Consider the following 27,737-nt stretch of genomic DNA (forward strand, 5'->3'; position numbering starts at 1 on the left):
AAAGAAGTTTCCCAAAGGGTTGACTGCAAAGGCATAGAACTGATTAGTGTGACTGCATGGAGGACTATTTTATTTTATTTATTTTATTTTTTCATTCCGCTCTTCCTCCAAGGAGCCCAGAGTGGTGTACTTAGTTAGGTTTCTCCGCACAACAACCCTGTGAGGTAGGTTAGGTTCTATCAAAAAGATCAAAGGTTTATTTTTATGTGTTGGACTTGAACCCTACCTCTTCCCCTTCTCTCCTCCTATGCGCATGAGAGTAGGACGTTTAAAGCTTCAATTTATGGCTTTTAACAAACCACAGCTTATTGTTACATTCTAATACAGGACACTTGTAATTGTACAAATCACAATTAAACCAGAATCTGAACCTAGCTTGACATCCTGGTTTGTATAAACCAGGATTTTTGGTATTCAAACATAAGAGCAAATTGTGATTTTTTTTACAAACAGTAAATTCAGTATAGTTCATTCTTTTCACAACAAACCATGGTTTGTGTTATATCTGAACCAGGCAGATGCTAGATTAAAACACATAGTTTTACTGCTGTCAATTACCTTTTCTATTTAGTACATTAAAAAAAAGAAACTTTACCTGATTTTGAGAGAACTCCATTCCCTTTTGCAATGCCAACGTTGACAAGGATGTTCACTACATCAGATACTTCGATATGAAGATTTGTAGTTCCTATATCATGGTCTTTAGCAGCAGCTACACCTTTTTCAAAGACAATGTATAAAATATTGAAGAACATTAAAAGCCTTCATACAATACACACACAAAACCAAGGGTATGTAACAATTTCCTGTAAATGGGATCATCCTTCCTCTCTCCGGAAAGTAACTTGTCAATTAGGAACAAGAGGTTGCTTACCTGTAACTTTGGTTCTTCTAGTGGTCATCTGTGCTTTTCACAACCTACCCCATAGGGGGATTCCAGTTCGGCCCCAGACAGCCTCCCAACATTTCAACTGCAAGGCAGAGGGCCCTATCTGGAAACGGAGACATTTGCAATGTTGGGGGTTGAATTGTGATGTGGTGGTATGCGTCTTTTAATCACTGAAAGCAAACCACATTCTCTTGAGGAGGGCAGGAATCATAGGGATCATGACTATGTGGAAGTGCTTGTAGGAGATAAAGGTTCTGAGGTCCCTGCAGTTGAGAATGGCTCTTACTCCACCATCGCATGTGGGTATGTGGAAATATGAGGAATAGAAGCCATCCCCGGTGCTGGGATTTGGGATAGGTTCAGTGGCATCCTTTTAGAGGAGAGTATTTACCTCTTCCCAGAGGGCAGTGGTAGGGCAGGTGGGAGGTACTCCTGAAGGCAGTGGATCATCTGTGAGCTCTACAGCATAATAAAAGTATATAAACGGTCAGTACCCATCAATCCAGCCACCTAATGGTGCAACGGGGAAATAACTTGCCTAGCGAGCAAGAAGTTGCTGGTTCGAATCCCCACTGGTATGTTTCCCAGACTATGGGAAAGCAAACCACATTCTCTTGAGGAGGGCAGGAATCATAGGGATCATGACCACGTGGAAGTGCTTGTAGGAGATAAAGGTTCTGAGGTCTCTGCAGTTGAGAATGGCTCTTACTCCACCATCACGTGTGGGTATGTGGAAATATGAGGAATAGAAGACTATGTTTCCCAGACTATGGGAAACACCTATATCGGGCAGCAGCGATACAGAAAGATGCTGAAAGGCACCATCTCATACTGCACAGGAGATGGCAACGGTGAACACCAACTTGACGGTGCAACTTTACCCATCAATCCACTGTTATTGCATCCAAAGTTTCCAAATGGGGTGTTAAGGGAGAGCATTAAGCAGGTTCCAGTTCAGGAGTAGTAGAAGTTTTGGGGTAGATGGACAGTTTGGAGCATGAGGGTGGTGTTTTTGAAGTGGAGCAAGTTTTCTTGCACTAACCCAGCTTATGGGTCCAAAATAATTGGTCAGATACCTGGAAATGAGAGAAGGATTTTGGTATTGCTTCTCTACCCCATTTAGTATTGTGCAGTTGGCCTTTGAGAGGATTGTAGGAAATTCATAAAGCGAGCAGTGCCTTCTGAGTTTATGGGCGTATTCCGAAGTCTCATTTGTTTTTGTGGCAGAGAGGGCTTCCCCACCAAAAGGGAGTTTCCTATTCTGGTTATTGCCTCTGGTGAGAGGCCAGAGGAGCACAACTAGACGTAGCGGAGAAAGGCTATTGAGGCTGCCACAGAACAGGCTGGACAACTGATGTAGTGTTGAGTTAGTGGAGCTGCTGTTTTGCTAACATGTAGACTTCCTTTTGGATAAGGAGGGCCGGATCGTTTTTCTCAGGTGGGAGTAGTCAAGTTATGAGGTTAATTTCTCCCATAAGAAATGGTTGTGGCAACCCCTGCATGCTTGTTAATTTTTAAGTTTTAGAGTGGAAGTGGAATATATACAGCAATCTACAGAGTTAAGTTTGTGGCCCTCTGTCAATTGGGGCTGACAAGGAGCAATGGTGATATTTGGACTGTGCCGCTTCTATTACCATTGAGTTAGGCGTGTGGTATTTAAGGAGGAACATGCACTTTTCTGGCTGGATCCTGTATACATTCTCTAAGCGTCTGGGAAGTAGGCTTAATGGAGGATGGCTTATCCCAGGCATAGCACACAATATCCAGGATAGCAGAAATCATGGAGAGCAAGAACGGTGTGCACATGTGTCCAAATCAAGGAGGGCCGAAGATAGGGTCTTCAGCTTGTTACATTGGTTGTTTTATTTGCAATCCTAGAGATGTAGCCAAGCAAAGGAGATAGTATAAATAGGAATGCATGTCTACTGAGAGGGAGCCTGGCTTGGGTTCTGCTCCCATACACCAAGTCCTACTATATTTGACCTCCTTAAAGAACTGAGGTCTTTCTAATTCATCCATCAAGGTCCATATGTCAGCCCTGTCTGCAGTACACACAGGATAGAATGACAAGAACTTATTCTCCCACCCTGATTGCAGAAAGTTTCTCAAAGGGCTGAGCAATCTCTATCCACCAGTTTTAAAAGCCAGTTGAACCCTGGAGCCTCTCACTTGTGCTCTCCACTCTTACGGAGGCTCCCTTTGAACAGTTATCCACTGCGCCTCTTAAACATCTCTCCTTAAAGACAGCTTTCCCAATTGTGATTACCACTACTAGGATAGGAAGCAAACTGTATCTCAGAGAAACCAATGCCAGACAGGTGAGCAGCAGAGGTGGCCATAGTCCTAGTGGAATGGCCTTTAATACTGCCAAAAGTCTTTGTTGGGAGATAGGTTGGCCTTTGTGCCTCCAAAGGCAACAAATAGTCTGTTGGATTTTCTAAAGTCCTTGGTCTGTCCAAGTGGGAAAGGAGTGCTCTCCGAACATCCAGGGAATGGAGAGAGTGTTACGGGGGGAGACAGGGTTCATGAAAAATGTAGGGAAGATAATGTATTGGTTAATATGGCAATCAGAGACAACTTTAGGTAGGAAAACATCCGTCAGTCCACATAACTATTTTATTTGGAAATAACACAGTAAAAGGAAAATCAGCTCTTAGGGCGACCAGTTTGCTAGGGGTTCGAAACCCTTAGACTTTGCATAGCTTACAAACCTCCTTCATTTACAGAAGTAGTTACGTCTGGGGGAAGCGTTCTCCTCATGGAGCAAGATCTGGTCTAAAGGTTCATCCTCCAGGCCATCATGTTCAATGTTTGGAGGCTGTGATGGAGGACCTTGCTGCTGTTCTACAAGGAAGTTCAGACTCTGGTGAAGGTGGTGATGATGGCCTTTGGACAGTCGCAATAGGAGGGGGACCTACGGTTGTCTCAGCCACCACAGTGTGAGTATTATGCAATTTGTCTTTTGCTGTAAGATTTTGCTTGCAACATGTGATAGGAGAGAAAAGGATGAGGAGAGATAGAGTAGATTGTGTTCCAGGGGCTCTGGAAGGCACCCCTATTGGGGTTTGTGATTACTTAGCAAAGCACCAAGGAAGCTGCCACTCCAGTTGCAGAATTTAGTTGTTGCAGCTATTTAAGAAACACACGTGGAGATCACTGTAAACTAAACTGATTTATTGGTGAAGTACATTTGAGATAAGGAAGACCTATCAATAAGCTACATAATGAATAGATGGGGTGGGGGAGAGAGAGATATGTTTCCATCTTCTCTCTAGAAGGAAAGAAAGAGAACTGACTCATTACAGGAAGTACCTGAGGAGTCAAAGCAGGGGTCATAGAGTAGAGGCAAGCAGGGAAAGGTAAGGAGACCTTCATTAACTACCTCTACTCCCAATGCCTATAGTCATCATTAGGAGAGTTGGTGCAAAAGGTAAATGCACTGGAACTCCATCTCCAACATTCCCCAGAGATCTTTTTCCTGCTTCTGAGGAAAGAAGAGAGGGCACTTCTTGTTGACCTGGGTAGCAAAGAGGTCCACTTGGTAAGTCCCCCACCAACAGAACAGATAGGAAAGGACATTGTTGTTGATCTCCCATTTGTGTTGGTAGGTGAAGCCTGTTTCTCTGCTGAGATTGCCAATGTACTGTTGGTGCCCTTGATGTGAAGGGCTAATGGGTAAATGATGATTTATGCACCAGTCCCAGAGTTGGATGGACAGGATGCAAAGAGATTTGGAAACTGTGCCCCTTTGGTGGTTGACATATGTGATTGTTGTCATGTGGTCCAGTAGGACTTGGACCATTTTTCTATTTAGTAACAGCAAGGAGGACTCCAGGGTCACCCAAACAGCCAAGACCTCTAGAAAGTTTATAAGAAGGAATGACTGATTGCACTTCCAGAGACCCTGTGCCTGAAGCCCTGAACAATGTGCACCCCATCCTTTCAGAGAAGCATCTGTCATACAAGTCAAGTGGTGATTGGGAGATGGAATGGGATGCCTGTTGTGAGGTTTTATGATAGTGTCCACCATAGTAGGGAGTCCAATAGTGTTTGTGGCAGAAGAAGTTGCATGCACTGCCTGTCCATATTGGGTCTGAATTCTGAAACAAGCTGTAGCTGCAGGCGTTGCATGTGTAGCCTGGCATGAAAAATTGTAGCTGTGCAAGAAGCCATCAGGCCCAAGGGGCATTGAATGGACTGAGCCTCCTAGGTGGGTTTGGACCAGAAAGATTGAATTAATGCTTGAGTGAGACCCACCTCACTCTAGTGACCTCTAGCAGAAAAGCCAGTTTCACACTTGTGTCCAATATGGAGCCTATGTACATCAGAGATTTCTGAGGGACCAGGATGGACTTTTTGAAGTTCACCTGGACTCTCAGACTCTCCAAGAGTGTGGCCACCACCTGGATGTGATTGGTGAGCAAAGCTTTGTCTGGAGTAGTGATCAGCCAGTCATCAAAGTACGGGAAGATAGAAACGTCTTCTGTCCTGAGGTGGGCAATGGTAGCGCTCATGCACTTTGTGAAGCTGCAAGGCGCTGTGGAGAGAACAAACTGCATACTGGTAGACTTGGTCCCTCTCTATGAACTGGAGATACTTCCTGTGCATAGGTTGAATTCCTACATGGAAGTAGGCATCTTTGAGATTCAGTGTGGCAAGCCACACACTAGGAGAGGGAGCAAATGATGGAGAGTGAGCATCTGGAACTTCCTGGTATGGATGAATTTGTTGAGAAAACATAGGCCTAGAATTGGTCAGAGACCACCATCTCTTTTGGGAACTTGAAAGTAACTGGAATAGAACTCTGCCCATTCGTCCTCTTTTGAAACAGGTTCTATTGCCCTTTTGGACAACAGTTCCTGACAGAGGCGTATCAAGGGAAAATAGCGCCTAGGGCAAGCAGACCAAAAAATGCTGGAAAACTAAACATTTCAGTATGCTGGGGTTCATGAAATATCCAAATACTATGTGGAGGTGTACTTGGAAAACTAAACAGAAGTGCCTGTCTAATTCTCCACTATGCATTGTAGCATCACTATTACACAAGTTTTAAAAATTAATGGAGAATTTGACTTTTCCCAGATACTTTGGTTGTGCTGGCAATAATGGTGTGGGAAGCAGGTCCCAGGAATCTTTAACTGAAGTATCAGCAGTAGGTTGGGATAAAAGACTCTGTGATACAGTGGTCAACTTGAGGTTTTTTACATTTCCAGAGCCTGAACTCCTCATAGTCATATGGTAGAACTGGTGAGGGCATGTACACAGAATCTTTAAATAACCCTCCTGACATACCCCAGATCCAGGACTCCAATAGTCCTGGATCCAGTCTCCTGGCATACCCTGGATCCAGGACTCCAGTAGTCAAGACATCTGCAATAAGTTGAGTAGGCAGGTAGAGAAATGTGTAGTCATTCCTCCCAGGGCTGGATGTGAAGATGAGATGGAAAACAATGAGGAGCTGCTCTCAATGGCGAGGCGGATGGAGTCTTTAGAATTTCCAACATACCGGAGCTGTTGTCTTTGACGACACTGAGGCCATGAAAAGAGACACCTTTAAAAGCAGAACCGGACGGCGTTGTAACTTGTGAGGCCAGAATAGAGTCAATGTCCTGGAATAAGAGATATTCCCTCAACAATTGACGGTGTTGACGGGAAGTCCTCTCCAAGGACCAGGGTTGAGAAGGCAGCTGGAGCAGCGGGCATTGGTTTGAGGGGAGCAGTATCAGACAGGACAGGGGGATGAAGAGGATGATGAATGTGAGTGAACAGCTTGGACAACTGATGGAGATGGTGTCCAGAAGGTACTCGGGGTTGACATTGGCAACCATTCACAGGTTGCGTCAAGGGCGGTGGGCGGCTCGACATTGTCACTGATGTCACAGTCAATGGTTGTATCGGTGTCTGTGGAAGTGCCAGAGAGGCAGGTCCAGAGGATGCTTTCTGAGTTGACGTCAACATCAACTGTGAAATCTTCTGATGTTCTGACTGACAGGATTCTTCTTGTTGATGTTTTTGTTTCTTACGATGTTTGTGCCCTTCCTTTGAGACATCACAAGGCTTTTTGAAAGTAGCCTGTGTGGTAACGGAGGAGGAGGTCAATGGAGTTGAGCTTGGCTTCGACATGGTAGACATTGATGGAGATGGCAATATAGGCGAGTATAGCATCGGAGTTGACAGTCTTGGTCATACAGAGCTTCCCTCAAACGTAATTCTCTACTTCTGAGTTTGCTTGGAAAAGGAAAAGCAAGTTTTACAAGTGCAGATGTTATGATTTCCCCCAAAGCAAAGGAAACACGGGTTGTGCCTGTCGGAAGGGGGGAGAGTCATGCAACAGGCTGAACAGTGTTTGAAAGTCTTTTTGGAATCCATTAGCAATAAAAGAATTGTCAGAAACAGTCCAAAGTGAGATAAAATGAGGGGGAAGGCATAGAGTTGTCAGAAAAGAAGTCTGAGGTTAGAGAAAAACAAGTAATCAAACCATAATTTTCCTTTCAGGAACTGACAACGAGGAGCAAAAACCCAAGGGAACGGTCCACAACGGTGGTCAGAAAGGAACTGAGCAGGGAAGCACTCTGCTGCCGAAGATTCTGAGTGCGTTCTGCATGTGAAGGGCAGAGCACCAGAGCACTATGAGGAGCTTGAAATCCTTCTGTGGGGACTACTGCAAATATGCAAAGCCTATGTTGTGAAAGATATTGGATCCCTATTAAAATTTTGAGGTGGTCTCTGTTGAGGCTTGTGCGGCTTTGGGGGGAATCTTAGGGAGATTCTGGTCAGTGGGAAAGTGAGGTGGTTTGTGAGGTGGCATTGCAACTGAATGAGTAGTTGGGACCTCCACTGGAGCAGAGTCCACCTTTCTCTTGGAGGGCTTCAGATCTAAAGTGGATGGAGCTAATGAAAGCTGTTGGAGACCAGAGTGAGAAGGTGCTGGAGCCATATTGGAAGGCTGTTGGTGGGGGGCCCAAGACAGAACTCCCCCAACAGGGTAGGATTCAAAGGGTGGCTCAACCTTATAATCACAGAGACCACACAGAAGAACCATGGAAAACCTGCCCTACTAGACATCTCAGACTCTTCCTTACTTATAATAATGCACTAACAATTAAGATAAAAAACTAGATTTCAGAGAGCACTGAATGATAAAACTCAAATATGCATGGTTGCAAGCTGTGGACTGCTCACTGTCTGTTCCTTAGTTTCTCCAACAAGAAAAAGAAAATTTACAGCATTTTCATGCTTTGTTGTTTAGGAAATATTTTATTAATTTCCCCCCTTATTTTTTAATTTTCCCCCTCTAATAAGATAAGAAAATTTATTTACATTGGGAGCATTAACTCATATACCCCACTCCCATATCTGGGTCTCATCTCATCTTTTCAGATTCTCTCCTATGAAACAGTTTTATATCATTATGATCACTTATATCATATGTTCCACCTCACTCAAATATAATGGCTCTTCTCTTTTCTGGAAAGCAATCTTTTCCAATTTCTCCATCTGCTTTCTTTTGAAATGTTCATGTTTTTATCCCTCTCAGTTCTTATCACCACTTTTGTATCTTTGGTAGTGACTGCCTAAGCTACTCTTCAAAAGTTAAGAGGTGTTTTCTAGTGAAGCACAATGTCCTAGCCTGACTCAAATATTACTGGTAATTTACTTACCATAAGCACTACACAATCTGGGTCCTAGGTCTGGGCGTACAAAAAAACCTGGTAAATACGAAGCCAAATTAAGTTTTCCATCTGGGTTACAATACTCTGGTAGTGGTAAACTTTTTAATAAGTCTTCATATCTGAGGAAATAAAGGTCATAGTAACAATGTAAGCAATACTGAAAGTACTAAAAAAATAAAAAGTAAAAAACTGAGGCAATTATCTAAATAAAAATTAGTACCTTGCAGGCATCATAGTTTTGAAATCTTCACCTGAAGGTAGATCTTTCAACTTCAGTACAACAGTTTCCCCATTTTTAATTTTTTGTCTCTCTGCAAACATACAAAGGAGTGTATATGCTAATCAATTCAAGTCAAGTGGTGGGGGATGCTTTTTATATTGGCTTAACAACTTACAGAAAATATTTCACCTTTTTAATCCTTCAAATACTAGAATTGCTATGACATTTACCAAACTCCAGCAAAAAAAGGCAGTTAGACAAGTTTATGGTTTTAGCATCACATATTTCACAACTGCTGTTTCATTTCATATCACACATTGCAGTTTAGTTCAGTTTCATATTAAATTATAAATCCAGACCCAGATTAAGTACAAATAATGCACAATAGTAGAAGAGTCTATATCTATCTATCTATCTATCTATCTATCTATCTATCTATCTATCTATCTATAGTTTAATACTGAGCTCCTAAGATTTACACATAGTCTCCTCCCGCCCCCGCCCCACGAAGAAAACATTATGTTATATACTGACATAGGAGAATTCAAATGCATAGACAACAATGCATGTGTATACATGCTGTCAGAGGAACTAATTGGTGGTTGTAATCTGATTTTTTTTCTATTGCATTTTACAAAACATTTCCTCACACTGGCCAACATGTAGACCACCAGCGCAACAGCATTGTCCATTGTGCAAGTGGGAGTACAATGAAAAAAGGCTGTTCCATCTTTCCTCCACAGCCATCTGGAGTTCCTGAAAATATATCTCCAAAGATACTCTGAGACATATTTTTGGGAGTCCCAGAGGAAAGGGGAGATGCCCCCTGTCATGTGATGGAAAACAGTTGTGCCAGTGCAGCATTAGTCTGGCTATCCAGCCACAGTCTTTTTGAGGGTGTCAAGACAATGGCACACTGATTCAGGTCTAGTTTTTTTGTATTTTGTCTTAACTAAGCAGATAATTGCAAGATTATGCCTGGGTTGCATCTTATGAATGTCTCTTCACAGAAGTTCCATTTGCTTAAGGCCAACCACTCCCTTCCCTATGCAACCTCCCTGCATCTAGACCCGAACGTTTGGAGACCCTAAGGAGCAATTTTTTGGGGGGGGGGGGTTACAGGGGTTGCAGAAGCAAAGTGTGATTGGCAAAAATCACCAGGAAAAACTGCAACAGCCGTTTTGCAATGATTGCTAACAACTCCTCCCCCTTTGCAAAACAGAAGAAGTTCTAAGGCTACAGTCCACTGACCTGAAAATTATATTCTGCCTTAGTATGTTATTTAAGGCAAACAACCAGCCAAATTTGACCACTCTAAGACCTACTGATTTCAAAGCAAAGGAAGCACACGATCAAATCTCCTGCAGTTAGTAGCACCCTGTCCAGAACTGGATTTTCCATGGAAGGTGCTAGCCTTGGCAAATAATGCAATAATAAGAGTCTAAACAATCTAATGGTAGCCTATAACCCCAGACTATACAGTACATGTAGCCAATTTTCTTTAATTGCCGAAGTCCTATTGTAGTGATCAGCCTCCTCTCCCTCTAAAGAGTTAACAGGGAGTGAACCTTTGTCTCTACTGACAGGCAGCCAATCAGTACACCAGATGGGTGGGACCTAGAGAGCGAATACTGGGAATTCTGGAACAACAAGGGCAGTCTGTGCTGGGGAAGCGGATGCAGAAAGACTTAGTGAGGGGCAATGGAGTTTTGCTCCCTTATGGTCGAAGCCAGCATGGAGGTTTCTCTCATGGAAAATCTCTGTAGATCCTTAAAAGAAAGGATTGCAGGAAGCTTGATTCTCATCAGGAATTGGGTGATTTCAAGGAAAAGGAATTCAGCATAGGGAAACGTTTTAGTCAGACTGTGCATTAGGAACTTATATTTCTTTGTATGTGTGTGCTTTTGCATATTTCTGATATTTTCTATTATTGTTTACTTGCAACGTAATTTAAATAAGATACACTGGCCTATGCTCAACCCAACTAAGATGTTGCAAAAACCTCTGTAAACATTTAAGCATGCATAAAGACAACCTATTTTTGTAAGTTACTAAGTATTTTTAACTGTGTCTAAAAGCAGAGAGGGCCTCAAATGGAACCAGCCTGTAGTAATTGAAAAAGACTCTGTAACCATTTAAGCATTCTTAAATGCAACCTAATACTGAAGCTTGACACAACCTATTTTTGTAGCCTTTTGAATAAAGCTTTTCAGCACAGTCACTGGAAGTACTGTCCTGGGGATGAGTAGGGCCAGTTACACTCCCCCTGCTCAAAAAAAGAGAATCGCCACGTTAAAAAAGGTTCCTCTTGCCAAGTTAGCAGGGGTTAATGTGATGATGTCATCTACTCCAATTCAAAATGGAGCCCGCATGAACATCTGAGGTGCAAGCAGGCTAACTTGTGGACTGCCTAACCCATTTGAACCAAATTGGGAACACTTGCAGTGAGTGACACACAGGGACACCTCAATGGCACAGTTTGTGATTATGTCATCCAAACCAATTCAAGATGTCGGACGGGTAAACTTTTGAGGTGCAAGTGGGCTAACTTGGGAACCACTTAACCCATCTGAACCAAATTTGCTGCAGTTGTAGGGTCACATAGGGACACCTCAATGGGGTAGTTTATGATGATGTCATCCACCCCAATTCAAGATGGCATACACATAAACCTTTGAGGTGCAAGTGCAGTAACCCGAGGACTGTCTAACCGATTTGGACCAAATTTGGTACAGTTGTAGTGAGTGACACACAGGGACACCTCAATGGTGTAGTCTGTAATGATGTCACTCTCTCTGCGCCAAGATGGCAGACGCATGAACATTTGAGGTGCAAGACATCTAACTTGTGGACCTCAATTTGAACCAAATGTAGTCCAGTTGTAGAGAATGTAAAAGGAAAGTAGGCAGATTAGTTCTTACTAGAACAACTTGTTTACTTTTTACAAGCCTCTCACAGTGGGTTTTTAACTCAGTAGAAGAAGGGGGATTTCTCTGGTGCAAACACATCCTCGGGAGTTCAGCAGCTATCAGTTTTCTCACCACATGTAGGTGTACATGTAGAAGATTTTTGTACTTGTCCCAATAGCAAAATTAAGAGAGTTTTATCTGGGTTATCCCACCCTAAGCCCAGATAGTTTCTCTAGACAAAAGGTGTGTGTGTGTGGAGGGGGGGGGTTTGCAGCATTTTGAATCTACTGGTAATAGTAATCTACTGGGCTTTTGTGAGAAGCCCACTCAGGCAGCTCCGCAGGGATGACTCAGCAGTTTCTTTCCCTCACATGAGCTAGCTTTGAGACAAAGGTTTTAATATGCTACACCCATAGTAAAAAACAAAGCAAAACCACATACTTGAAACTTCTTCAAAACCATCCCAGAATTCCTTGACACTGCCTGTTGAAGTAATGCTGTCTTTACAATTCAAGAGATCAGCTTTGAGGTCACCAAAATCTGAACTAATAAAATCTGCTTTCCACAAGGTGGCATTCAGTTTCTTGTGCATTCCAGATATTAACACAGGCTGCAAAGCAAAAGAGAGAGAGAGAGAGAGAGAGAGAGAGAGAGAGAGAGAGGCAATAAGCAAAAACCCATGAGCAAAAAAATTAAACTGTAGTATGCAAGAAATCAGGTGGGAAATTACTCCGATATCTTATCTGTTTATAAGATTATTATTTTTGTTCCCAGGGTTTCAGTCAAGATTGGCTCCCGATATACTTTACATTTAAAATGCACCCAGAAGTACAGTTGTAATAGAAATACATGGAAATGTGTATGGCAGTCTTCTGAACCCCAGCAGTTGATGAAAGTCCAGGTTCCAGGCTCTTATCTTGAGAGTAACTGCAGATGGACTGAGGCACTGGTTGATGACAGCCCACAAAAGCAGTTCCTCCAATCAGTTTTATTTGTAATTGTAATCAGTTTCACTTCAATAAATTTTATGACAATATTTAAGTCTCCAACATATTTCTTTAGATATATGAAAATTGTTGCCGTTTCAATTTTCACTAAGCTTTCCTAAGTTAACAAGTTATTGTTTTCCCAGCCTAAATGAACTCTATGTTCATAAGCTATGTTCATAAGCTTCATAAGCTCTCTCAAAGTTTATATCATTTGATTGGATCTGGATTTGAAAATCGCTATATTTGTACTATAAAGAGATTCAACTGTTCAAACATTAAGAAGATGCTGCTCTTTATGACTAATTCCTAAAACAATTAAATTTACTCTCTAAACAAAAAAAACCAAGAGAAAATTCAGACAACTAAGAACAAGAACACATTTTACTGACAGGCACTGACTGAATAATTAGATGTCATATGAAAATAATTATTTACAACTAGTAGGTAACACCTGCCATTGACTGAGCAAAGTTATTTTACATAGATTATGTTGCTAGGAAATTTCAAGAAAGGAAATCCAGGAAGCCATCTAATATCGCAGGGTTAACATTAGCGGAAATTGTGATACTGGAGTGCTTGGTGAGAGTTGATAGAGCAGCCTGTGTAGGGAGAATTGAGTGGCTGTTTAAACTGTATACCTCCTCTCACATCAGCTGAGAAGTGGGGAGAGTCACTATTTAAACTGTAAACCTCCCTGCATCAGCTGAGAAGCACGGATAAATGTAAAATTTAAATAGCCACTCTACCCTGCTTCTCAGTTGATATGCAGGGATGTTTAAAGCAGCTATACAAGAGGCAAGAGTGTATGGAACAGCCTGTGTCTCTCATGTCGCTTATTTAAATTGCCCTGCACGTCAGCTGAGAAGCAGGGATTTAGTTGGTGAAGTAGAAAACTGCAAATAACCTAAACTACCCCACACCCCCATGTTAACTAAATTGGTATACAGGGATGTGTCCCATGAATGGGCAAAACCACTATTTGAGGGCCACCTATATATTGTATAATTTTTTATTAATGTGATTGCAAAGCAAAGTAAAAGAACAATTTGAAATGTGTAGAATTTCAACTACAAACATAGTTCATTTTCCTGAATAATGACCATATATGGTAAATTTGAATAATAGTAAATTTGAATCTGAGAAAGATCGTCTGCTTTTCTTGGGCATGATGTTTTTTTGAAATTTCTGATCTGAGTTTTAAAAATCTGTTGAGAAAAGTAAGCATTAAAATATGATTATATTCAGAATTTCTTCTAAAAATACAAAAGAGAATTATTTAAACCTTTCCCTCATTATATTCCAGTGTAAAAAGTAGTGAATTCAGTTAATTTAAGTGGCAGGATTGTTCATGCAAAATTTGTTATCTGTAGCTAACCAGGAAGTACGATATTCAGGATTTCTTCTAAATAACACCACCACCACCACCACTCAGGACAGTACAAATACTAAGACAATATCTTTAATCTTTTCTTTAGTTATCCTAGACCCTTGGAAAGGGCCCGATAATTAAAGTACCAAATCCAGTCAATAACATCTGGCAGACTGTGTGTAAATAGCATAGTAACAATAATAACAGTAACAATAACAATAAGTTGCTCAGCTGAAGATCCCGAGTCCTGTAACCCATTTTTCAACAAGTGCCCAGGGACTCTAGCACTCGATGCGGCCCTTGTTGACCCAGATGACGACCAATCCAGTATAGAATTTGTTTTTCTTGTTCTCACCATGGTTATGGGATTAGGCACATTTAGTCTGGCTTCTCAGCAGAGGCCTGTCTGGTTTGGGTGACCCTCCAGCACAGCCCTCTGCATTCTCAAAACTCACAAGCCCCTCCACCAAATTGCCAGCAAGCAAGAATTAGTGGAATCATCCAATTGAGAAGGTCACAGAAAATGAAGAGGCAAAAAACCTTTGGGATTTTTGAATACAAACTGAAAGGTATTTAGTGCACAATACGTCTGATCTGACAGCCATCAAGAAGAATCGGGTTCTGACAATTTATATTGCAATCCCAGGGGACAGATGAGTCGACAAAAACAACTGGAGAAAATAACTAAATATAAGGACCTTCAGATTGAAATTGAGTGGCTCTGGAAAAAGAAAACAATAGTGGTGCCAATAGTTGTTGGTGCCCTTGGTGCAGTACCAAAAGAACTTGAACACCATCTTGACACCTTGGGCATCAATAAAATTACAACACATCAACTACAGAAGGCCACACTACTCGGGACAGCACAAATACTACAACAATATCTTTACTTCTTCTTTAGTTATCCTAGACCCTTGGAAAGGGCCCGATAATTAAAGTACCAAATCCAGTCAATAACATCTGGTAGACTTTGTGTAAATAGCAGAACTATTATTATTTTAATTTTCATGGAGCACATTCTGGTGTAATAAGTAGCGCATTTAGCTAATTTCAGTGGCAGGATTGTGTATGCAAAACATGGTCTCTGTAGGTCACAGGAAAGCATGACTTGACTTTGCACAAACAAAGCAACTAATGATGGATTGCTGGATTGCCATTCAGGAACTTGTTGATTATATTTGTTTAAACCTGATGTTATTTCAAAATAGCAGATCTTAAAATAAGGCACCTATATGCCATCCTGTTAGCTCCTTTTAAGAATCTGAAGCACACCTTAATACATACCTTCCCTTGTCTCCAACATTCTTTGAAAAGTTTCCAGTTGTTGTTGTTTTTATTATCTCTGAGCCACAAAACATATTTATCACAGATCCATGAATGTGGCACATCATTGTACAATGTGCTGCAATCATCTGTAATAATTTTGCTGCCATCCTTTGGCTCATCCTTCACTTCTGACTTCACATTAATCTTTGGTGTTCTATTTGGTGGAATCTTGTTCTCTACAACTGAAGCAATTATGTCATCAAGAATGTTTGGCATTGTTCTTCCACCTTTGCTACCCTAATGGAAAAATAAAATGAGGACTTTTTCAGAACGAAAGATTTCAGTAACAGACCCACAGAAAAACATATTACACTAATATAGTAATGATAAATAGTATAAAACACAATATTGCAATATCACATTTTCTTAATTAAAAAGTGCTTTTCTGATCATTTAAACTAGCATAATTCCACTGAATTCTGTACAACAGGATTAAAACAATGTAATTCTTCAACAAATTACCCATGCAATATTTTATTTACACATATATACAGTTTCTTAAAAATTTCTGAATAAGTTTAAGAGATAATGAAACCAGTTAGCTCCTTTTCAGGGAAACAACCAGATATCTGCTTTATATCGGCCTGGATCCGAAGAACTGCAAAACTGATTCTCCATGTGCCGGGGAAATCTGGACTGAAGTTTCTCCGACGGACACTTCCTGCACTGCATGGCAAAGCTCTTTAGAAACTGAGTGGAGTTTCAAACCACTTTATGATACGGCAAGGCAAAATATTTGGCATGCCCAAGCTCTTAGGTCTGTCTAAAGTAGCTCTTTGGATTTTGGCCTATGACAAATCAAACTGTGTATGTGTGATATTAAGTCACAACTATGGAGCATAACTCCACAAGCAATCTAATTATAGGTCTCTCTCATTCAAGTTCATCCCCAGCAGCAGTTTAGTAGCACACTCACAGCAGTTCCTGTAGAATAAACTGGAGCAAAAGCAATGCCAGCATCTGTAGAGCCAAGACGTAGTTTGCCAGCCGTGGTGGTCAGCAAGTCTCGTAACGTTGAGCCCTGTTCATTATTTTGCGACAAAGTTGACATCTTGTAACTAAGAGATTCCGAACTCTCTTGATCCTGCTCTTCCTTTGTATGCTTTCCAAGTGGAGAGTCTTTGTTTTCTAAATAAATAAAATAAAAAGCAGCCTTCTCACATAACTGTGCTGCAATACAATAAGAGGAATACCGGCAGCCTGCATTTCAGGGTGGTGGCAATATACTTGTAGCACTATTGCTTTATTCACCTGAACAAACACCAGAGGATGAATTAGATCCTTCAACAAGCAGTCAACACTGTGTAACCATGTAAAGGGTATCCTCAACATCTCAGACATGGAGCTGAGTGTACCTGTCACAAATGAAAGATGCTGTAGCTAAGAGAGGCTGGAAACAGGGATGCATTACATGTACCTTCTGCAAATGGTTTTTCTATCATATACAGCAAACGTTTTCTAACAGTTTGATGCCACCAAAAGAAGGTATCAACACTAAGACCAAAGAATATGATTTTCCAAAGCTGAATTTATATCAAATAGTGATGTCACATTTACCAGGAAGTCTTAACATTTTGGGAAGCAAGTGGGAAATATTAAAAAATAGGGGCTTACAGGCAAGTCTCAAGAGCAATCAAGTGTCTTTCACTTGTGATAACATTTATGTAATTTACTAGTAAACGTTGGTCAACATCTAGCCTAAGATTTGTACAAGCTGAACACTTCCAATTATGAATGGAGATAAGGGCTATGTTCTCTTGATCCCCCTTCTTCGCTTTTGCAACACCCATATCTACTGAAAATATGTCCCTGGGGCTTGCCAACCCTCAGAGGCATATTTTTGATGGGCACAGGGGGTGCAGAGAGAGCGGGAGTCAGTGAACATTGCCACCTCTCAAAGGGAACAGCAGAAGCATTCTGCTCATGCAAATTTTAGTTTGGATGCTGCCCATTATCATTTGTTAGCCCCGGTTGGAAAAGGTCCCAAATAAGCAGGTGACACCTATTATGTTTGACATTGGCCCTGTTCAGTGGTCATGCAGTGTCAGGATTAAATCCTTGTTTCACTGAACGTCTTATAGTCTCGGGCATATATGCTTTCCCCATTCCTTCATATGCAAGGGAAAGGGAATTCCCCATTCCCATCCTGGCTTATAACATGCCAGGATCCATTTTGACATCTGAACTGGATAATGCTGGCTCACTGTAGCTAGGGTTGCAAAATAAACCAGGACTGGGCCAGCCTCAGTATTTTATAATCAAAACTCTGGCTAGAATAAGTCAGGATCACCTGGTTTGGATGCTACAACAGATCCTGGCTTGTTCTAAACCAGGCCTAATCAACTTAACACACACACCCTGAGCTGTTTTTGGACTACAACTCCCATAATCCCCAGTAACAATGGCCAACAGCCAATTATGGGAGTTGTAGGCCAACGCAGGAGGGCCGAAGTTGAGCAGCCCTGCTCTAAACCATGATAGGAAGTAGGAGCCTTCCTCCTTTCCTATAAGAAAAGAGCTGGAATTTGTGTGCCCAAGATTAAGGGACATTCTATGAAACAGATTTCAAAACTGCTCTGAACAATGTCCAAACTGGGCCATTTATTAATAAATCAGAATATTATCCCAAGGACTTCAACTAATAATCAAATTTCTTCTTTATTTCCATATTGCATCAGAAAAATTAAGCAAACTGCTTTTCAGTCATTTTCTGGCAAACTTTTTGGTCTCATTTTAAAATGCTTAAAGAACTTTTAATTGTCTTGAAGGATACTGAACTCAGTGACCACCATCTATCATAGAGTTAAAGACTGTTAAGACCACTGATTCAGGTGGACATAGACATGTTATCCTTGTGCTAGATTGTGACCCCAAAACACACTATAATTTGGTAAAGTTTTCAAACTACCTCTCTTCATATCCACTGCAAGCCACTCTATGCCACCTAGGCATTCTTCCAAATTCAAAATTTTCTAACAACAAATAATATCTCCAGCTTGCAGAGACCAAAATATGGATGAGTTAGGAATGGAGCAAAAAGACAGGTATATATACAGGGAGTATGTAAGAACTCAAATCCACCGCATCCCCCAGCCACTTTTGTTTGGACATCCGCATCAGAGACTTGAAAGACCACACTTGCAGCCTGCTGCTATAATTCTTTACTCCTTCCAGGCCTCTGTACTGATAGTGATGTAAGGGTGTTGTTTTTTTTAAGTTGGTCATGGAAATTTTCCCCATGCTAACTGTTTCCTCATTTGCATAACACTTGCAATCTTTCCTCAAAAATAATTACTATGCAATTTGGCATATTATTTGTCCTTTAATATTTAGTATATCACAATGAAAAAATGCAGATTATTTTACGTGCTAAATAAATACCTCAAAGTTTTTCAGGTAGACGAACTGAAGTATTTGTTGGAGGATGGGAATCAACAAACACACTTACAGTGAGGGAAATAAGTATTTGATCCCCTGCTGATTTTGTCCATTTGCCCTCTGACACAGAAATGACCAGGCTATAATTGGAATGGTAGGTTTATTGTAGCTGTGAGAGACAGAATAACAACAAACAAACCCTCAAAAGCCCAGTGCCCAAAAGTCAGCGATGGATTTGCATTGTAGTGAGGGAAATAAGTATTTGATTCCTTCACAAAAGATGTCTTAGTACTTGGTGGCAAAACCCTTGTTGGCAATCACAGAGGTCAGACGTTTCTTGTAGTTGGCCACCGGGTTTGCACACAACCCAGGAGGAATGTTGTCCCACTCCTCTTTGCAGATCCTCTCCAAGTCAGAAAGGTTTCGAGGCTGATGTTTGGCAACCCGAACCTTCAGCTCCCTCCACAGATTTTCTATGGGATTAAGGTCTGGAGACTGGCTGGGCCACTCCAGGACCTTCATGTGCTTCTTCTTGAGCCACTCCTTTGTTGCCTTGGCTGTGTGTTTTGGGTCATTGTCATGCTGGAATACCCATCCACGACCCATTCTCAATGCCCTGGCTGAGGGAAGGAGGTGCTCACCCAAGATCTGACGGTACATGGTCCCATCCATCGTCCCTTCGATGCGGTGAAGGTGTCCTGTCCCCTTAGCAGAAAAACACCCCCAAAGCATAATGTGTCCACCTCCATGTTTGACAGTGGGGATGGTGTTCTTTCGCTCATAGGCAGCATTCCTCCTCCTCCACACACGGCGAGTTGAGTTGATGCCAAAGAGCTCGATTTTGGTCTCATCTGACCACAACACTTTTGCCCAGTTCTCCTCTGGATCATTCAGATGTGCACTGGCAAACTGCAGACGGGCCTGTACATGTGCTGCCTTGAGCAGGGGGACCTTGCGGGCACTGCAAGATTTCAGTCCTTCACGCCGTAGTGTGTTACCAATTGTTTTCTTGGTGACTATGGTTCCAGCTGCCCTGAGATCATTGACAAGATCCCCCCGTGTAGTTCTGGGCTGCTTTGTCACCGTTCTCATGATAATTGCAACTCCACGAGGTGAGATCTTGCATGGAGCCCCAGACCCAGGGAGATTGACAGTTATTTTGTGTTTCTTCCATTTGCGAGTTATCGTGCCAACTGTAGTCACCTTCTCACCAAGCTGCTTGGCGATAGTCTTGTAGCCCAGTCCAGCCTTGTGCAGGTCTACAACCTTGTCCCTGACATCCTTTGACAGCTCTTTGGTCTTGGGCATGGTGGTGAGTTTGGAAGCTGAGTGACTGCTTGCTTCTATGGACAGGTGTCTTTTATACAGGTACTGTAACAAACTGGGATTAGGAGCACTCCTTTACAGAGGGTGTTCCTCATCTCAGCTCGTTACCTGCATATAGTGAAAAGACACCTGGGAGCCTGAAATCTTGCTGGTTGATAGGGGATCGAATACTTATTTCCCTCACTACAATGCAAATCCATCGCTGACTTTTGGGCACTGGGCTTTTGAGGGTTTGTTTGTTGTTATTCTGTCTCTCACAGCTACAATAAACCTACCATTCCAATTATAGCCTGGTCATTTCTGTGTCAGAGGGCAAATGGACAAAATCAGCAGGGGATCAAATACTTATTTCCCTCACTGTAATGTGGCTTAAATGTTATATTCCAAATGAACTCAAAACTTGCTTGGTAATTATTTATTTTGGGATACTTCTAAGTATCTCACACATAGAACAACTCAACAACATAACAGATTTAAAACAATTGTATATAAAGAAAAAAAATCACAACACTGGAAAAAATACTAACATACACTGCTTTTTAGTATGCCAAAGGACATACATACAAGTCCTGTATGTAATTCTTAAATCTCGATCATTAAGGGTCACTTAGTTTGTGGTCTTGTTCTGTCTTAGAAGGTCATAGTTTTATTTTAAAGTTTACTTCTGCTCCTGATTCTTATAGTCTTTTATCATAGTCTTTCATTATATGCTTGTATTGTGCACCCCTAGGTTTTTAATATCAACTTTACATTTAATATGTAATCACCCCTTATACTTTATGCTGGTCTATAACCATAATAAAACTTGATTGATACAAGCTGCTTATTATCCAATAGTTTCCTGGTCTGATTTCAACGTTTTATTTCACTGAGGCTATCCTTCTATTTTACTGTCAGTCTTTGTGGAAGTGCTCAGGCCCTCCAACTGTCCCTATTTGCCATCAACAGTCCCTATTTTCTGGTACCAGTATTTTACCCGGGGGGGTGGTGCTTTGTTAAAACGTTGTTTATGTGAACAAAAACAACATGTGTGTGAACACCAAGGCATCAACCACATTCAACCTAATGTTTTACAACTTGTCCCAATAATTTCAAGAAGACTGCTTATAAGTAACAGGGTGGATGTGAAGGATGGTTCTTCCTGCAGCAGTTATAAGAACATAAGAACAGCCCTGCTGGATCAGGCCCAAGGCCTATCTAGTCCAACATTCTGTTTCACACAGTGGCCCACCAGATGCCACTGGAAGCCACAGGCAGGAGTCGAGGGCGTGCCCTCTCTCCTGCCATTACTCCCTTGCAACTGGTACTCAGAGGCAACCTGCCTTTGAGGCTGGAGGTGGCCAACAGCCCTCCGACTGGTAGCCATTGACAGATCTCTCCTCCATGAACTTATGTTTATAGCAGCTTCTTGTGTGAGAATTTTAGTATTTTGGGATGTTTTGGGATGATGGTCCCAAATGTCTTTTTAATCTTGATGAATTATTTGCATATATCTTTCCACAATATTATAGATACTTTTTACCAACTATCCTTTTTTTCAGTGGATTCACTATATTGATGCTACACACAACCTTTTCTTCAGATTAGGCATTATGACCATACACCAAAATAAACCCAACACAAAAACGACACAGTTTCTTTCTAATCTCCACAGCTCAAAAAAGAAAGAAAGAAAAGAAAGAAAGATACTAGATGCACTGCTGTGTGCTCACATTTAGTTTCATTTTCAGCTGATGGAATCGCAGCTTTAGTTTTGGTTTTCCTTTCACTTGCAGTAGATTTTAGAAATGAATTCTCCTTAGAAAAAAATACTTAGTAGAAAATCCCAGAGACTGGGCTTCAGGTGGAGTTAACTTGCTTAGTGGAATGTTTCCCACAGAAAAAAATTGGTAATGGTAAATTTTAAGGAAAAAAATTTCACCCCACATTACAGCTGAGAAAATCCCACTTATTTATTGAAAGGAACATCTGCAGCTGGGGGGGACATTTTCCATTGTTACCCCCTAGGGCCTTCATAGGTTGAATTGGGAGGCACCTCCCTTTAAAAACAAGGGCTTTCCCAGCCCCTTTAAAGCACAAGAAAGCAGGTCCATATCTGGTCCTCGGGCAGAGCCACCACTGGGAGAACAGGTTCAAAGAATCCGGGCTTCTGCCCCCAGGGGCTGTGCCTCACACCCTCAAACACACACCCCGCGACTGAAGTCAGACACGGGGGGTGTTATTTCACTCCCAAATGGGGCTGTGCAGCCCCATCTGCAACTGAAATCAGCCCGCACTGCATTGGCAGCATGGCTGGAATTACTCTCCCTGCCCTTTGAAAGGCAGGGAGAGCCACTCCTGGTCTCACTGCCAACCCAGCAGGGCTGATCTCCCTCCCAAATGGGCTGCACGGCCCCATTTGGGAGGAAGATTGGCCTGCCCTGCATTGGCAGCACAGCCAGAATGACTCTCCCCGTTTTTAAAGGCATGGAGAGTCACTCCAGCCCATGCTGCCTAATGCAGTGCAGGCCTATCTCCCTCAAACGGGGCCACGCAGCCCTCTTTGGGAGGGAGACCACACCCCCACATCTGACAGCAGATAAGGGTGGTGGGGCTAGGGGGCTGCAGTGGCAGCCGAATGTGGGCCACCGCCAGCCTCCCTCTGCCACAGGTGCTCCTCCTCCAATCACCGTACTCCTGGTGCTACCCCCAGGATTAGTTGAGCACTAGCCAGGCATCTTCCAGCTGCCCCTGAGCCCAATGCTGGCATGCACATGGTCTCTGCGCATGTGCATGCTGACTGCACAAATAGCTAGCATGTGTGCACACGCACTGCTGGCTCTCCTTCACTTTAAAGGGGCTGAGGAAGCCCTCATTTTTAAAGGGAGGTGCCCTGTGATTCAGCTTCTGAATTGTGTTTTGGCACATCCCTAGCCAATCCCACATACCTAGGAATATATTTTTCAAGAACAATGGGAAGTTTTTGCATAGAGATGGTCTCTCCTTTTTTCTGTTATTTCACATTGTTCTCCTAAAATGTTAAGAATTTCCAGTAAATATCAACATTTGTTGAGACAGATATTTCTTATTACTGATAAATCAACACAATTTAGTGAACATATTTGCTTTATTACCTTTTTTTTCTTCTCTGGCTTTTTGTTCAGCTAGATCTGCCAGCCATTGTAATGGTGACTGGGATTCAGGTGGGGTTAATTTGCTGTCTGTGCTTACATCACTCCCTGGGCTTGTATTACCATTTGTTTCAGATTTCTGAGATGCCTTCAGCTGCTGTGACTCAGGTATGCACAGAGCAATTTTATTACTGTGATTAAGGACATTCTGTAAAATCTGCAGGGCACAACAGTTCAGATTAATCATTTTGCAGTCATTAAAACAGCATTTACTTTAAGGCACTAATTCCTATACTTGATGCTTCCACAAAGCATCACTTCCACCACTGATAATCAATAGTACATAAGCACACTTCACTGTGAATCCGATTGTAAAGTATAAAATTTTGCAATATAATTTATTAATATTTGCAAGTTTTTAAATATTTGGCCTTACCTGAGACACCCCATTCATTGAAGGAAACTTGCCAACTTGCAAATTCTGCTTGCTGGAACACTGGCAATGAGATTTAATCTCATGTTTCTCTCTAAGGGCATGCATTGCTTCAAGAAGTTCCATTAGAACTGTTAATAGAAGCGGGGGGGAATGAATGATTATTCCATGGACATTGTAAACATGTTGTTCTTGAAAGTGGCCGTCTGAAATCATATCTATTTCCATAGATATAAATGATGAAGAAAATAAAGAAGAAACTTTTAAGACAGGGCTCATTATCAGGTTTACCTTTGCCAACACATACCTAAAATACAGGATAATATCTGTAAATGAGCTGTGTATGTATTTGTAGAGATTTGAGGAGGATTGGACCCCTCAATTTTCACTTTTATACACAAAACAATCTACAGTATTTGAAACAAGAGACTCCTTAAATAGTGGAGGGTGAAGAAGGGCATAGCACATAAAGCATAAAGAATAACCAGTAGTAGAGAGAACATTTCCTATGTACTGCTTGCAACCTTTCAAGACAATGGTGACTTGCTGCTCTATGTTCTCTGTGCTCCATATTTTGGAGTTAATACAATTGTTACAAGAAAACGTGTGTTTCCATAACGCATCTGTAAAATGGGGACATGTGTGCATCTTCAAACATCCGTATAACACCCACATAACAGGGCTCTCAGGCAAGCATACACAGTGTTTAAAAGATAGACACTCATTATTTCTTCTGTTTTCATCCCATTTTTCAGCCAACAAGCTCCAAAAGCAGTTTCAGATAAGTAACCCAATTTAAAAAACAAAACAAAACATGTACTGTAATTAAAAATACTGCTATACTCTGGTTTCTCTTCAGATTGTATAAATACTACTAAAAAACACAACTACTCAAACAACCAAAGACAAGTACAGGCTAAACACTGCAAGCAAGAGATAGTCCAAAAGCAGTCTGCGTCAAAAAACCAGTAGAAGCAATTGAAAATGCCAAGGAAACACATGAAGGAGCCGCAGAAACCGAGTGATCTCTACGGCGGTCGCAAAGGAACTGAGCTGCCTGCGCTTCCTCCTGCCTTAAATAGCCACGTGCTCACCTGTAACTTATGATCTCTGTGGAGATCCATGGTCACTCACAACTGGGTCTTCTGCGCCTGCGCAGGGGGCCCCTTGGAAGAATTTCTAGCTTCATTTCGGTGCCTGCTTGATTTTTTGGGTATTGACTTTGGACTGTTTGTGGACTTGTACTTGGATATTCCTTTGCATTTGGACCTAAGAGAAATTTGGCTGACCTCAGAAAGTTTAACGGGCATGGCTATGTCAACCCCTAAAAACTTTAAACGCTGTGCAGCCTGTAAGGGCACAATGCCTTCCTCAGATGGGCACTTGGATTGCCTCATCTGTTTGGGGGACAGGCACAATACAAGCACATGTAAGGTTTACTTGTCTTTTAAGAAGACTTGTAGAAAACTTAGACTTAAAGCTTCTCCTTACGAGAATATACTGTGTCCTGGAATGCTGCATCCCAGTCCTCCATTGCCACTGAGAACTTCAAAATCGAATCTGCTATCGTCAGTGGCATTGAGCTCGGTGCTCACTCCATCAACATCACTTGTCTCGGCCTCTGCTGAGCTCAAGAACCCTATGGAGTGCTCTCATAAGCACAAACATGGGCATCACTCCTCCTTGGACGAACTGTGCAACAAGAAGGACAAGTCTTTCTGTTTGATGCCTCTGGACTCCTCAGACCTGAAGTTGTGCTTGGAATTCACACTGACGGCAGGGTCAGCTCCCTGTTCGAAGCCATCTTCTTTGTCGACATCATCCCCTATGACAGCTCAGCCACGGATCTCTTACTATCCTCCTCTTCTGGTGAAATTGGTTCCGTTGGCTCCAAAGACACCAAAGCCTTGGACTCCATAATCGGCATCGGGAATTGTGACTGTTGGTTCTTCAGTGCTGTTGGCACTGGCACCGAGGAACTCGACATCGACGGCGCCGGTTCAACACTCTTCAACGTCGATTACAGCTTCTTCGACTGACCATCTGATCTTGTCAGAGCCGAAAACTTCAACGTTGACAACATCAGCTGCTCAGGCTGCTTCGGCACTGACCTTTCCATTGGATACCTTACTGACTCTTTCACCTGTATGTTCAGCACTGACATCTCCCTTAGTGATCTCTGCCATTTCAATGCTGACTTGCTCACCTTGGGGATCCCCTTCTCACCCTGTGATGCCCTCACTGGACTCTCCAGCTCTCCAGGCCTTACTTCATCAGGAACTGGAATGCCTGCTGGGCTCTGCCAATTCCACTCCCTCAGGCTCTACTTTTAAGGGCTTCACCCTGTCCCAGGTTTTATTTGCAGATTCTCCTATGTGTTTACCTAAGACACTGACTGGGGGATTGCCCTCAACGCTGCTGTGCCCATTGACCATTCCTTGGAAGGAATGCTTCAATTTATTTTCCTCTGAGGCCCAAAGAGACCCATGGTCTAGGACAGCTCTCCTGGGGCTTTTACATTGCCTTATCTGGGGGCCAGAGATAGGTTCCATTTCCACTCCCTCCACATCTCTCCTGCCTTGCCCTGTAACTTCAAGGAGTATAGGCTATGGAAGTCGAAGCACTTGAGAGAGCCTCTGCAAGGGCCTCTGGCCTCCTTTTTGATGTGCTTACCTACATGAGCTGCTGTGGCTGGTCTGCTGTCTTCTGTATCTGTTCATATAGTCAGTCTCTTCATAGCAGCCAATTCAGGAACTGAAAAGGGAAGTGCTCTGTACTTGGCCTTATAGGTATCACTATCACTATCACAGGTATCACTATCACTATAGGTATCACTACCCCTCAAAAGGCCAGCAGGCGCCTGAATGGAGCTAGAAATTCTTCCAAGGGGCCCCCTGCTCAGGTGCAGAAGACCCAGTTGTGAGTGACCATGGATCTCCATAGAGATCTGTCTGTTGTGTACAGTAAGGACCTGCCTAATCCATTCATTTGACTCCCTTTGTTTCAACTGATTCAGATATCAGGTTACTTAACCAGTTAGTCATTTTATTTTATTTTATTTTATTTATTTTCTAGTTTATTATGTATGATTGTCATTAATCCAGTTACCCTAAACGTAACAGGATTTCTGCTATCTACTGTATATTGTAAACCTGCTGTTCATATTGTAATAATGATGACTGTATTGAAAATCGGGGTTTAAAAAAAAGAGTCTTCGTTTGGCACTGTGTACTATATATGGTTTACAGTAGTTTGCAGTATTGTATATAAATAATTTCAGCCTTTACTGTTATCTAAAACCTCATGAACTTTGTGATCAGGCCCTGAACTGTTTATTTTATCTTATAATATTGACCTCAGCTAGGACTTGGTTTACAGAAGAGTACATGACAGAGAAGGTAAAGTTTTACAGTGGACTGGAGGCACTTATTTCATCCTGCATTGTACACTATTTTCCAGCTGAGGAATGGGGGCACCAAGGGTTCCAAAGCTTTCTTATCTAGTAATGAAGTCTTAAATGTCATTTCCCAGTTGCCAATACTAACACTAATTGATAGAAAATCTACCGATCAAGCAAGCCTCTATAGTGAATTCTACACACACACACACACACACACACACACACACACACACACACACAATTTTTGATACTTATGATCTTACCAGATCCAGGAATAATTTGGGTTGGCATTAAATGTTTGTGGTCATGAGGTTGCCCTTTCACACATTTCATCCAAGCATACAGTTCCTTATCTGTAAATATAAACAGTTCATATCACTCATCATTTTATGTGGTTCAACTATACATTTCTATATTATATACATTATAAATCAGCATTCCAAATGTACAGTCTATGGGCATGCTTCTAAGGTTTTTGCTATCGGTTACATTGTATGTTAATTTCGGATACATTGTATGTTAATTTCATATTAAAGAAAATGGGCAATGAATTTTGCTTAATACCAATACGACGAATATTTATATACATCTTTTCAACAAAGATGAATATACTTCAGCAGCAACTCTTCTTTACATACAATTTCTATGAACTGCATATAAAACAAGCTAAAGTTTGAAATTCTAAGTGTGTTCTTATTCTTACAAGAGTAGACTG

General features: G+C 41.9%; 1 protein-coding gene across 2 annotated transcripts in view; it reads right to left on the reverse strand.

Moving 5' to 3' along the window:
* Positions 1-27,737, reverse strand: part of JMJD1C (jumonji domain containing 1C) — a 236,876-nt gene that overhangs the window by 9,864 nt on the left and 199,275 nt on the right. For both annotated transcript variants that reach the window (XM_053309757.1, XM_053309758.1), the window contains 9 exons: positions 27,286-27,375; positions 23,626-23,753; positions 23,193-23,406; positions 16,292-16,503; positions 15,334-15,612; positions 12,133-12,301; positions 8,783-8,873; positions 8,551-8,681; positions 596-718 (listed from right to left, as the gene is read on the reverse strand). In XM_053309757.1, the coding sequence (XP_053165732.1) occupies positions 596-718; positions 8,551-8,681; positions 8,783-8,873; positions 12,133-12,301; positions 15,334-15,612; positions 16,292-16,503; positions 23,193-23,406; positions 23,626-23,753; positions 27,286-27,375 (1,437 nt within the window). The remainder of the gene's footprint in view (positions 1-595; positions 719-8,550; positions 8,682-8,782; positions 8,874-12,132; positions 12,302-15,333; positions 15,613-16,291; positions 16,504-23,192; positions 23,407-23,625; positions 23,754-27,285; positions 27,376-27,737) is intronic.

The sequence above is a fragment of the Hemicordylus capensis genome, chromosome 3 (assembly GCF_027244095.1).
Source record: "Hemicordylus capensis ecotype Gifberg chromosome 3, rHemCap1.1.pri, whole genome shotgun sequence".
In the NCBI taxonomy this organism is placed as follows: Eukaryota; Metazoa; Chordata; class Lepidosauria; order Squamata; family Cordylidae; genus Hemicordylus; species Hemicordylus capensis.